Here is a 12,679-nt window from a genome sequence, read left to right as displayed (position 1 = left end):
AATCTTGCCAGGGTCTTCCAACAGAGCAAGCCTTGGTGAATGCTGTGGTATTCTCAGTGGTGAAATTTCTTGTGGCAACCACATGGGCTGTTGAAGTTCTCAGCAGGAAATCCTGGACAGGGCAGGCCACTGAGATCCATGGTGGCTCGTGCTTGCATAGCTGGTACTGATAGCCCTTGTCCTTCTTGTTTTTCCCAGCCATGCCAGTAGGGTATAGCTGATGCTGGTCACTGGTCATTTAGGCAGTGCCCTGATAGCTTGAGGAAGCTGGTTTTTCACGCTACTCTCCATTTCCCTGCAAGGGGAACTCACAGGCTGGGGAGTTCCCTCTCTGTGCTGAGTAGTGCTAGCCTTGAGGATGGGATGATGCAAGCAGAATGAAACTGTTCTTCCTATACTTTTTGTGTGGTTATTCTTTTTTTTTTCCTTCAAGTATGTTGTTAAAACTTCTCAAGTGGATTACTGAACTTTTTCATGGATAGCTGTCTAATTATTGTTCTTTGTGAGGGGAATAAAGGCTGGGTTTTTCTACTTTGTCATCTTGCTGACGTCATCTTTTCTTTATAGTTTTGTCATATTTACATATATTCCATGTTTAGTTTTGCATGTGCAGAAATGTTATATAAATGGAACCATGCTCTACATATTCTTCTGTAACTTGGTTTTTGCTGTTTTCTGCCCAACGTGATTTGTGAGATTCAACCATATTGATGCATACATGTAGCTCATTTGTTTTCACTTTTTGGTTGTATCCCATAGTATAAGTAACAAGTGTATTTATCTATTCTCTTGTCCATGGACACTTGGGTTGTTTCTGTTCTTCTTTTGCTATAAGACACACTGCTATGGTCAATACTGTGAATAGGCTATTTGGTGTCCTTAGGTGGAGAAATCTAATAGGTTAGTTACCTTGTCCCTGTCTCTGTTATTATTATTTCTCTCTTTTACACCTCCCTTGCATCTACCTTTTTTGCAAGTTGGGAAGACAGTTTATGAGGTTTTGGCAGGGATGACAGCATCTACCATTCTTTACTTCAACATATCTTAGCTTCTTTTGTCAGTTCATTACTTGCATAGTTGTCTAAGCCTCTGCTTTAGACCGTCTTTCCTCATTGTATTCCTTCTTCCTAAATATTTAAATTTATTATTATGGTTTCAAACACCATCTAAATACTGATAACTCCAAATTGATATCTTCATTCCATAACTCTCTTCTTGTCACTTGGCCAGTATATCCAGCTGCCACTCTGGGTATCCACTCATGTGTGTCTACTGTAATCACTCCAGATGCAAGGCCGAAATTAAACTCATGATCTTTCCCTTGTTTTCCTCTCCCACTCCTATTTGTGTCTCCTTCAGTTTTCCATTGTCTCTGAGAAGGCATTTTACCTGCTCTATGTAACTAGATGCCTGGAAGTTGACCTTGATGCTGCTGTCTCCTCCCTACCCCTTAACAACTCACTCAGTTGGCCCCTAAATATCCCCAAAGCAGTACTTTTCTTTATTTTCTCTCCCACTACCCTAATTCAAGGCAACATTGTCTCAAGCCTAGACTAGAGAAACATTCCCCTAATGAATCCCTCTATATCACCTCCTGCTTTTCCCTAATCCATTGCTAACCAGAGTGGCATATTTAAATTTTAAGGTTCCTAATAGTAACCTTTCAGTGGCTTCCCATTGCCCTTTGGGTAAAATTCACAGTTCTTAGCACTTCCTATAGGGCCATCTTCTGTGAACATTCAGCACATACTGTGTCTCTTCACCATTTCATATATGCTCTTCTTTGGCCTGGATCCCTGCTACACTCCCCGTGCCTTCCAGGTGGCTCTTCCTCATCCTTCGGATCTAAGCTTTTCTCCCCTTTCTTGGGGAAGCCTTTTCTGATCTTATTCGTGTTGACTTTCCTTTTTATCCACATTCATCAAGCCCTGGCTTTCTCATCCATGATATTCATTGTTTAATGTCTTTCTTTTCTGTTGGATTATAAGGTCCACAATGACATGGGGTCCTTAGTCTCTGTTTTATTATCAGGGCTGCTTCAGCATCTGATATACAACAGGGACTCAGTAATTTTTATTTTTTTAAAGAATGAATGATAATGCTGTAAGAAAGCAATTGGCAGTAGTGGGAAACTGCCAGGGGAGGGGGGATGGGATTGGCAGTTGAGGGAAACTGCTAGGGGAGGGAGGGGCATACCTCATCAACAAGGGTATCTGCATGATCAATGTTTGTATACCCAAACCTGAAGTGTACCCCACATCTTTATAATAAAATTTTTTTAAAAAGAATTAATGAACTACATATATCTGAATTTCTATCTCCTTAGGATAAATTACTCATCCTACTTTATAACAATACAATAAAAATGTTGGCATGTGCTAACATGGAACTCATAGTTAAAAAAAGAAAACAAAAACGAAAAAAAGCCTCAGCCAGATACCAGGCACTAGATTTTTTAGAACTATTACAAAAGAAATTCAGAAATTGGCCAGGCTCAGTGGCTCAGCCTGTAATCCCAGCACTTTGGGAGGCCGAGGTGAGTGGATTGCCTGAGCCTGCAGGTTCGAGACCCACCTGGGCAACTTGGTGAGACCTCATCTTACAATAAATCAAAAATTAGCCGAGCGTGGTAGCACACATGTGTGTAGTTCCAGCTACTTGGAAGGCTGAAGCGGAAGGATCGCTGGAGCCCAGCAGGTCGAGGCTGCGGTGGCTGTGAGCGTGCCACTGCACTCCAGTCTGGGGGATAGAATGAGACTCCAACTCAAAAAAAAAAAAAGAAATTCAAAAATTAGTACATTTATTTTTATAATATCTACTGTATTTCCACAGAAGTGGCACTTATTCCTCACTAGGATACACAATATCTAGGTTCTTATATTATTTGCTGTTTTTAGATTTTTAAAAAATGAAACCTTGCCTTTTTCTCTCTCCCCCAGTTATTATCCTATATAAATTTGTAGAAATGAGTATTATAATGTTTTAAGAATCAATAAGTAAAAACATTATTTATGCCATTTTCCTGTGTAATTTTACCAAAGCATATGAGAGCAAAACTGAAATTAGCCAAATATATTATAATAATCAATTGTTGAAATAAACATCTGACATTTCAAATATGAGATAAACAGAAACACATTTGAAACTTATCAAAAATGATTTTTTTGGTCTGTTGACTACTGTTGATTATGTTTTCATGGCTCTATCAAGTTTACCTCATAGCACCTGTTCCTGAGATAATTCTGACTCTGTATGTATTACATAGATAGAATCTGTGCTTAGAAGTCTATCAGTTGAGATATTCAGCACTACCAACAACATTGTTTATAGAATATACTACACACAGGTAGTTATATCTTCCGTGTGTTCTATAGTTCACACTTAAATCAAGGAAATATTCCTTTCATTGTGTAATTAAATTTACTTTCAGTAATAATTATTCTATCTAAAATACCTTGTGTGCTCTTTGATAGCAGTAAATCACACTGTTTCCTTCTGTTTTAAGTCTGAAAGTCTTATCTGAAAAATCTATATTCAGTTATTTAATATGATTAATAAAGAATCAATAGTGTACACTTGGATACTGTGGCTTTTAATTTCCAAATATGAGTTTTGGTTTGGATGGTCTAAATGTCTGGCATAATTGTTCACTCTCTTTCCAAGTGTATTGATATACATCTGAAATCAGCTTTAATTATTAGTTTATTCAAGTTGTGTTCTCACTTGCTGGCTAGATTAGAAAGGGAAGAGTAACATTATGACTATCTATGGAAGTTTGTTATATTTGTGGTTGGAGTTCTGAAGCATCTGTCTTTATAATCAACTCCCTTCAGAATTATGGACAGTATTTCTGACTTTTTGTGCCTTGTCCCACTTACCTTAGAATATATGATTACTCATTCCCCTCTGTAATCAGTGTGTCTATTGTTCTGATACTGTGATTAGGTTAGGACACCTACATACTAACCTTAGTTTTCAGAAAATTTTTGGTTTTTGATGACAGTTGTCTGAACACATCATTGCCCTGGGTGTTTTTAAAATCTCATTGAGATAGACCAAGTTGTTAATGTAAATCTTTTATAGCTTTGGCTGAACTTCCTATTGGTCTTGCTAGCTGAGATCAGTTGACTGATCTCTCTTAATGACAGTTAGATTTGCATTTGTGGGCTGGGACACAGATCTGTTTGGAAATGATCTGTTTAATGCTTGATAGCTTTAAACACAGACTTTAAAAAATGGGCCACTTTATAAAAAGAAAGTCTTAGTCTCTAGAGTTTACTACCTTTCTTAGTTTGAACCAATCCAAGTTTTTAGCTCTCCAAAGGGCCTAGTAATTTGAGGTAGGGGAAACTAACATGAACTTCACATTTTCATCTCAATTTAAATTCTGAGATTTCTTGGTTCTCTTAAGCAAACATGTGTCGAGGATTATCATGAACAGGTTATGACTGGAGGAAAAGAGTGTGGACTCTTGGGCTTGAGTGACAATCCCTTCCCTCTGCCCCTAAGTCCAGAACTCAAAGCATTGTTGAATAGCACTAAAGTGAGCTGAGTCCAAGACAGATGGTCAATATAAGGCTTTTAAAGGAAGGGAAATAGTAAAAGAGTAGTCTCAGAGGCACTCTCATGCTAAATAACTGAGAAAATGAAGTCTTTCTGAAGCTAAGTGTAAATTATATCACCTTCTTTGGGAGCGAAAGCTGTTAAAAATAACAGAAGAAAACGACAGTGTAGGAAATAAAAGTTCAGGGACAAACCTTCAAGTGTGGTTTTCTAGTGCTTAATCCCATCTTGCTTCCCTCTCAGGATCCATTGTGCCTTCTCCCTCCCCTTCTCCAAGGTCTGTTTGAAAGGGATTTTGATGGAGAAGGGAGGCAACTTCAGACAGAGCATAATTTAGGGCATAAGATACCTTTTGTACAAGAATTATCTTAGTGATGCTTTCAAAAGCATATTTTTTAGCCTTATTAAGAAAATAATCAAAGGTATGATTTTAAAAAATCTTTGAGTTTTGACTGCTTACAGTAAAAAATAAGGTGTAGGTACCAACATAAGCAAAACTCATTTTTACTTCCCTGGTTTCTGCTTATAAGATTTACACGTATTCAAAATAAACCCATGAAAAACAGGAATAGTGTCCTGGGATTGACTAAATAGTCAGAGCAATTACCTCCAGGCTCCAAAACCCAACTGAGCTTGACTTTTGGAAATAAGTTTGGCTAAGACTTCTTCCTCATTCTGTTTTATAAAAGTATACATGAAATGATACTGACCTCTGCCAGAAACCTCAGGAATCCTATTCAGTGATGTACTTGTAATGGTCATGAAAGAATTAAAACAACACAGATGTGGATTAAGGTGAAAAAGAAGGCAAAACACTAAATTCTCATTGTGTGGTTTCAATGTGGCAGATCCTTTAAAATACTTTGGCATACCACAGTAATTAAAGGGTTTAAGAACACTGAGTTAAGATACCTAAAAAATAAAAGCCCACAATTGAATAACAAAAATGAACTTTGTTTTATTTTTTTATTGGAGTTCGTGTAGGTTGCCATGGGGAAAATATTTTGAAATACTTAACAGTAACGGTTTTGTGCAGCTCCACAGATCAAAAACAGCAATGTAAATAAGCAAGACTCTTAAAGACTCATGCTCACAGACATGTTTAATGTAAATGATTGCTAGAAGGGAAGTGTATTTTCTGTGCAATGCAAGGAAATTTTAATTGGCTTGATTTTGGCAGTGAGAATTGTACAGCTTGGCATTAATAACTCAAATTTTAAAATATTTGCTCATTGCTCTGGATTTTGACTATGTTCAAGAAGTACTATTTTCAAACACTAATCATTTTAGATAAACTTTTTTAACACATTTATCACATCAATGAGTATGACTGTTTATTACATTTTACCTATAAAAGCTGAACTGTTTTATATACTTTTTATGAAAACAGTGCACAGTCATAAATTAAAAGATGCAACTGTTTTGGATATTTTACTGGTGGTCTTGTGTTTTCCTGCCAGCGGTGCAGCTGTTTCAGGTTTCTCAGGATAACATATAAAAAATTGTATGCACACTACAAGTTTATGCTTGAATTGCCAAGCCCCAGAGATGGTATGACTCAACTTTCCCAGAAACAAGCTGTACCAAAATGTGATGAATCAAAACAGTTAGTTGCACAGTGGTTTGTATTATAGCAGTGAAAACCAATTATCATTTATGATAGTTGACTTCTTCAGGTTGACAAACATTCTACTGTGATGCTTGAATTTTTCCATAAGTGAATATCCATTGAAGCTACAACTATGCTTTATTTTGAAGGTCTAAGGGAATGAAAGGATAACACAACATCATCTGGTGTATGAATACAAATTATCTGGAAATGTGTATCAATTCAATTCCAAGTTATCTGTAAAATTACTCTCTTATTGTCTGTATGATAGTTACTGAATTCCCCATGAAGCCGGGTTAATTTTTATACTTTCTGAAGTGACTTAACACTTACCTCATTTCTCATGCATCAGAACCTTAATGGTTAACATTTTATTATATTCCGGAAGGTAATAAGCAGAAAATTTTTGGCCATTTGGTAGGTGTGGTGAATCCCTGTTTAAATCCTGTAGGACCTAAGGTTCTATCAAGAGTTTGATAATGACTACTTAATAGTAGCCCCCAAAGTAGGATGTATCCCTGGAGGGCATGTAAGATGGGGAATATAGAGGAAAATATTAGAATTTTTATATAATTATTCTTATTACATCCTTTAAGTTTTCTATTTATATGTATTTTATAGTATACTTACTATATTTTCATCTTATGTGTATAGTTATATGTTATATAATTATAATAGGTATATTAATATTTTATCTTTATGTGAGGGGGGACCCAAAAAACCCAGAATTATCTTTTTAAAGGGCAGGCCCCTTGTGATACACTCAGAATTTTTTTCTCTGTATCAAAATGCTCAACCAAAGTTTGTATCTGGAAGCTCTGAGAAGGTTGCATCATGATTTGTGGAAGAAAGGTCCCAAGTTGGGGCAAACAGGTGACTGGTTCTTCCACTGTGACAATGCACCTGCCCACACTGCACTGAGTGTTCAGTAGTTTTTGACCAAAATGGCATGACCCCTGTGCCCTACCCTCGCTATTCACCCAAACTTGCCCGGGGTGACTTTTTTTTGTTTGTTTCTCTGATGAAAAAAGTCCTTATAAGAGAAATGTTTTGCCAATGTGAAAGAGATAAAACAAAAAACAACAGAAACACTAAAAGGCATCATAATTGATGAGTTCAAAAACTGTTTCGAACAGTGAAAAAAGTGCCTCAATAGATATATTGCATCAAACAGAGAGTACTTTGAAAGGTGACTGTAGTTTAAACATGTCAGAATAAATACATAAGTTTTAATAAATACATTCCAGGTTTTTTCATCCTTTAATTTATAAATAAGTATACAAATTTTGGAAATGCATGCTCAAATATGTTTTACTGCTATAAATATACTACAAGAAAGAGTTTTAGATTGTTGCTCAATATTCATTCTCTTCCTTCTTCCACTTTCCCCTTTCACTCTTGGCAGAGAAGCAAAGAATTGAGTTAACACCTTGATTTGTTGCAACGTGAATAAATTATAGCCAATTCCAAGAACTCAGCCTGTGTCTTACTTTGACCAATTTTTCTATTTGGACTCTTATGTTGCCATATATGTTTTAACTACACAAGCTTATAAAACATGGATACAAATGGAAAACAGACTTGTTATTATGTTAGAAGTAATAAGTTGCTCATGCATTAAGATGTTGACACACAGGAAGTTTGAATGAATGAGTAGAAAAGGTTCCAGGTTATTAAAATGTTCTGGTCCCTGATTTATTCATTTGCCATACCCATAATTCTAAGGTGGGTGAAGCTCCTTTACTTCCTGAGGCCCAAAGAAACAATGTAGTTTCTTAACGTAGACATTAAAGCAAGCTGGAAATAGTTTCCAGCAGTGCTGGTAGTCATGTTAACAACTTGCCTCTCTTTGGCTATGATTGTCCAATTTTTTTTTAGGCCTTTTTTGTGTGTTTTTGTCAAGGTAGAAAGTTTTAATTGATAAAAAGTCTGTGTATGATTGAAGAAAAGTTGTGTCTTACACTGTCCTTTGAGATCAACTCAAAAGACTTTTCTATATTTACCATATCAGACATAATTTTGAACTCAGGCTCAGTCTCAGATTTCTGAGACATGTACTTTTCTAAGGTTTTCTTTCCTGCATGGGAAGAGACAATATATTTTCAGAATACTGAAGTAATTTTGAAGAAAGTAGTATGTGTTCTCTCTTCCCTGATTTGTTAAGGTTTTTAGGACTTTGCTTTAAAACATACTTATGTAAAAATATTAGTAACCGTATTGTGATGTTGCATATATATTATATATGCCAGGAAGGAGGGTATATAGGTGCCCAAGCAGCAGCTAACAAATCAGCCCTGAAAATTGCACAACAGTGAACATTTATTATTATTATTTTGAGTTGGAGGTCTCACTCTTTCACCCAGGTTGGAGTGCAGTGTCACGATCAAGGCTCATCACAGCCTCGACCTCCTGGGCTCAGGCGATCCTTCCACCTCAGTCTCCCAAATAGCTGGGATTGCAGGTGCGGGCCACCACGCCCATCTAATTTTTTTTTCTTTTTTGTAGAGACAAGGACTCGCTGTGTTGATTAGGCTGGTCTCGAATTCCTAGGCTCAAGCGATCCTCCTGTCTCAGACTCCCAAAGTGCTGGGATTACAGGTGTGAACCACTGTGTTGGGCCAGAACTATTATTTTTGAAACATCTTTCAGAATTGTTTTTAGACCTTACTGTAACTGTTTTGTAATTTGGTACAAATATAAGCACTCTGTTTACAGTTGGTATGTTTCCTTTTGAAAGGTAATAATTCATTCATTTATAAAAGTCTGAGCAATGTCAAAATTTCTCTTTAAAATTTGAATCCACTGTACTATTGTTTTGAAAAATGTTACCAATTTATATGTGCTTTCTATATCAATGTTACACTTTTTGTTTTGTTTTAGGTATTTAAGCCATGTCAGAGCTGCCTCTCCACAGGACCTGGCTGGAGGCTATACTTCTTCTCTGGCTTGTCACAGAGCACTGCAGGACGCATTCAGTGGGCTTTTTTGGCAGCCCAGTTAACCTTTATTTCTCTGTTTATAAGATTTGGACCTTGGAGCTGAACCAGGGAGCTAGCAAAAGTAAAGCAGACTTGTAAAATTATAGCCATATGCAGCTGCACAGTACCAGCATTGCTAGTGGTGGTAAAATATTTATAAAGAGAAAATTTCAGAGCTAAGTTGAGTAATATAGGGGATGCATGTTTGTGGAAAAGATTTTTTACTTATTTTTTTCCTGAGAAACATTAACACAATAAGCCTCATTTGATGGAAGAGAGGAAAAAATAATTCACATATATGTTTGAGGTTGACAGACTTGTAAAATCTTTTTAAAAATAAAGCCAAACTTTATATTAAGTTTTGTGGTTTTTCTCTTATTACAGTGTTTTACTTGAGCGTATTTTAAAATGCCATTTTGATTACAACATTTAGTGTTAATATCCAAGTCTATTATTTCTTCTCATAAAATGTTACCTTTTTTCCTAATGTCTTCTTAATACTAGTCCAGACAAGTGGATATATTTCCTTTGACCAGCAGGTTATGGCAAGAAAAACCTGACCTGTGATAATGTCATTCCCTCAATACTAAGAACTGTTTTAAACAGTGGAAAGTGAAGCAAATCTTGATCCAAGGTATTATAGTTCCCAGCTGTGAGCCACACTTGGGATAAAACAGAGCACAGCATTAACCTCCTTTAATGACAAATTCAAAGAAGTAAGTTAATAAAATTTAATACTTAAATGACACCTTTCACCTCCAATGTGAGCTCATTTTATGATGAATCCTTGAGACTGTTACAGGTACATTTTAAGTAAAATTTCCCTATGTGTAAATTGTAGACTCTGGTGTATGTAGTTTTTCTGTTGAAACTTCAAAGGCTTTTATTATAACCATGGTTTTGGTTAAAGAGTTTGGATGTGGATAAGATGATATTTGTATCATCATCACCTTGTATGAATCTGTTACACAGACCACTGTATATGGGACATAGTTTCTTAAGGAAATTAAGGGATTTCCTATCAGATCTCCATTACAACAGATGTTAGTTTTATGAGTAAAAAGTTATGTGGAACAAGACTTGTGGTTACCTTAGGGTGAAATGTCTGTATGTAACAACTCCATCTTATTAATACCTTACTAAGCAGGTATTAATATCAGGAATATATTTTCATCTTTAATGTACTTCTAGCTATCTTTGATAAATGAGAAAACTAAGGCATAATTGAGTAGGCAAAATCATAAATACCAGTTAGTAAAAAGTCAGAAGTAGAATATAGGTTTCTTTTTTTAAAAATTGAAGTCCAGTAATATCCACAACTCTACCAGGCTGCATATCTTATTCCTCTGTCTTTCAGGTATTCCCCAAGTGAGGATTAGTGTTTGTGACTACAATCTAGAAATATGTTCAAAGAATAAGGAGAACATTGAATTTATGGTTAAGGTTTTGCAGCACCCGACTACACAAATCAGGCATCCAGTCTTTTAAAAAGAAACACTATTTCTTGTTCTCAGCACCTTGTATAATATATTTAAAGAGAATGAGATAATTAATAAAAACATTTCAAAGGCTTTTGAGACTTGTTTTGAGCCCACCTTACTGTGGAAATTGCCTGCACCTGGTATGGCAAATAAATTCCAAACCCTTTATACATTTGTAAATATTTTGCACTAGCTATTTGTACTTTGCTCAGTAGGCCAAATTTGGGAGTTATTAACTGACCTTATTAGATCAAACGGAATGGTGAAATATAACCTAATGACAGCAATTCACTGAATTTTAGTGAATTCACTGAATTTACTAAATGATAGAAATATTCTAAATTCCTGGGGGTTATCCCTACCCTCCCAGTGATTTCTCCTCAGAGACAAAGGTTGTACAAGTCTTTTATCCACATTAATCGAGTCTTTTAACATTTTACAACACTAGTACAGAAATAATAGTTACAACTACTATATTACCTATGTACCAGGCACTGGGCTTCATGCTCTCCTTGCATATTATCTAATCCTTACAACAGTGCTAGTATTATTTTTCCCGTTTTAACAGATGGGGACACTGAGACAGAGCGGTTAAGCAACTTGCCAAAGGTCACTCAACTTAAAAATAGCAGAGCTGGGATTTAAACTCAAGCAGTCAGACTCCAGGGTTTGTACTCTAGAGATGACTGCTCAACTGTCAAACAACAGCTGTGCTAAAACTGAGTCTGGGTAGTCAAACTTCCTAAGACTTCCAGGAAGTTTTATAAATCAAATATCTAGATCTTTTATGAGATATAAATGATATCAACTAAATGATCTTGTTGATACCCTGAGAGGAGTTCTGAGAAATTAATTATGTAGAAAATTCACTAGTAACTATACTTCCTTTTAAGCAGATTTTAATGGCATGGAGTACATTTATATCATAATTAGGATGCATTATTACTTAGTATTCCTTAATTTAATAAATATTTAATCTAAACTTCTCTTAGAAGTAATCATTAGGCTGTCAACAGGTATCAGATAATCATTTAAAAATCCAATTAAGCCGGCTCGGTGGCTCAGCCTATAATCCTGTGCTTTGGGAGGTCGAGGTGAGTGGATTTCCTGAGCCCGCAGGTTAGAGACCCGCCTGGGCAACTTGGCGAGACCTCATCTCTACAATAAATCAACAAATTAGCTGTGCGTGGTAGCACGTGCCTGTAGTTCCAGCTACTTGGAAGGCTGAGGTGGAAGGATCGCGGGAGCCCAGCAGGTCGAGGTTGCGGTGGCCAGGAACGGCCACTGCACTTCAGTCTGGGCAACAGAGTGAGACTCCAACTCAAAAAAAAAAAAATCCAATTAAGATAGCAGAAAACTCGTCCAAAAGTTAACAAAATTGAAACTTGTTTCTGATGTGCTTTCCAGCTGTCATTTTTTAGTGGACTCATCAAGAATTAATTTAGTAGGTATCACATCTAACAGTTTAGAGTGGGTTTCGATTTATATAATGAAATAATAACATGTTCATTTACCCCCCTCATCCACTCTGAAGGAAAGAGGGGGAGGAGATAAAATATTAACAGAAGTACTTAAGGATTATTTTCTTTATAATTATATATTGCATATTTTGGCTAAGAGGGGACTAAATGGAGGCAAGAGTCTTATCACCTTACATGTATGGATAAGAACATCATTTGTACACATCATAACCTAGCACATCAATGTACAGTACTTGGGTTGAGTTTCAAAACAATTTGAATTTAAATGCCTTTAAATAATGTCAGCTCCAATTTATTACTCTCCTACACTTCTTACTATTTATTGCCTTCATTTATTTACATTACTTGCCAGACTTTTGAAGACGTGAGTTTGTAATTAATCTAGATCGGGGTCCTTGAGCTTTTTCTATAGGTTCAGATAGTAAATATATTAGCCTTTATGGGCTAACAGGCAAAATCAAGGACAGTTAATGTAATTACTTATATAATGAGCTAAAACAATTTGCCACCGTTTTTGACAAAATTCAAAAATATAATTTTTTGTAATGCCTTGAAGGGAATAGCATT

General features: G+C 36.0%; 1 protein-coding gene across 1 annotated transcript in view; it reads left to right on the top strand.

The window, feature by feature from the left end:
* The window catches only part of MNAT1 (MNAT1, CDK activating kinase assembly factor), a gene marked incomplete at its 5' end in the record, with an annotated part of 152,498 nt that extends 142,990 nt beyond the window's left edge, over positions 1 to 9,508 (top strand). The window contains one exon of the mRNA XM_008074813.1: positions 9,053 to 9,508. Within this exon, the coding sequence (XP_008073004.1) occupies positions 9,053 to 9,173 (121 nt within the window). The remainder of the gene's footprint in view (positions 1 to 9,052) is intronic.
* Between the last annotated feature and the right edge of the window lie 3,171 nt (positions 9,509 to 12,679).

This window comes from Carlito syrichta, unplaced genomic scaffold (assembly GCF_000164805.1).
Source record: "Carlito syrichta isolate Samal-C Ts95f unplaced genomic scaffold, Tarsius_syrichta-2.0.1 Scaffold117918, whole genome shotgun sequence".
Lineage (NCBI taxonomy): Eukaryota > Metazoa > Chordata > Mammalia > Primates > Tarsiidae > Carlito > Carlito syrichta.
Note: the sequence above shows the minus strand (reverse complement) of the source record. Positions and strands in the feature narration are given on the sequence as shown.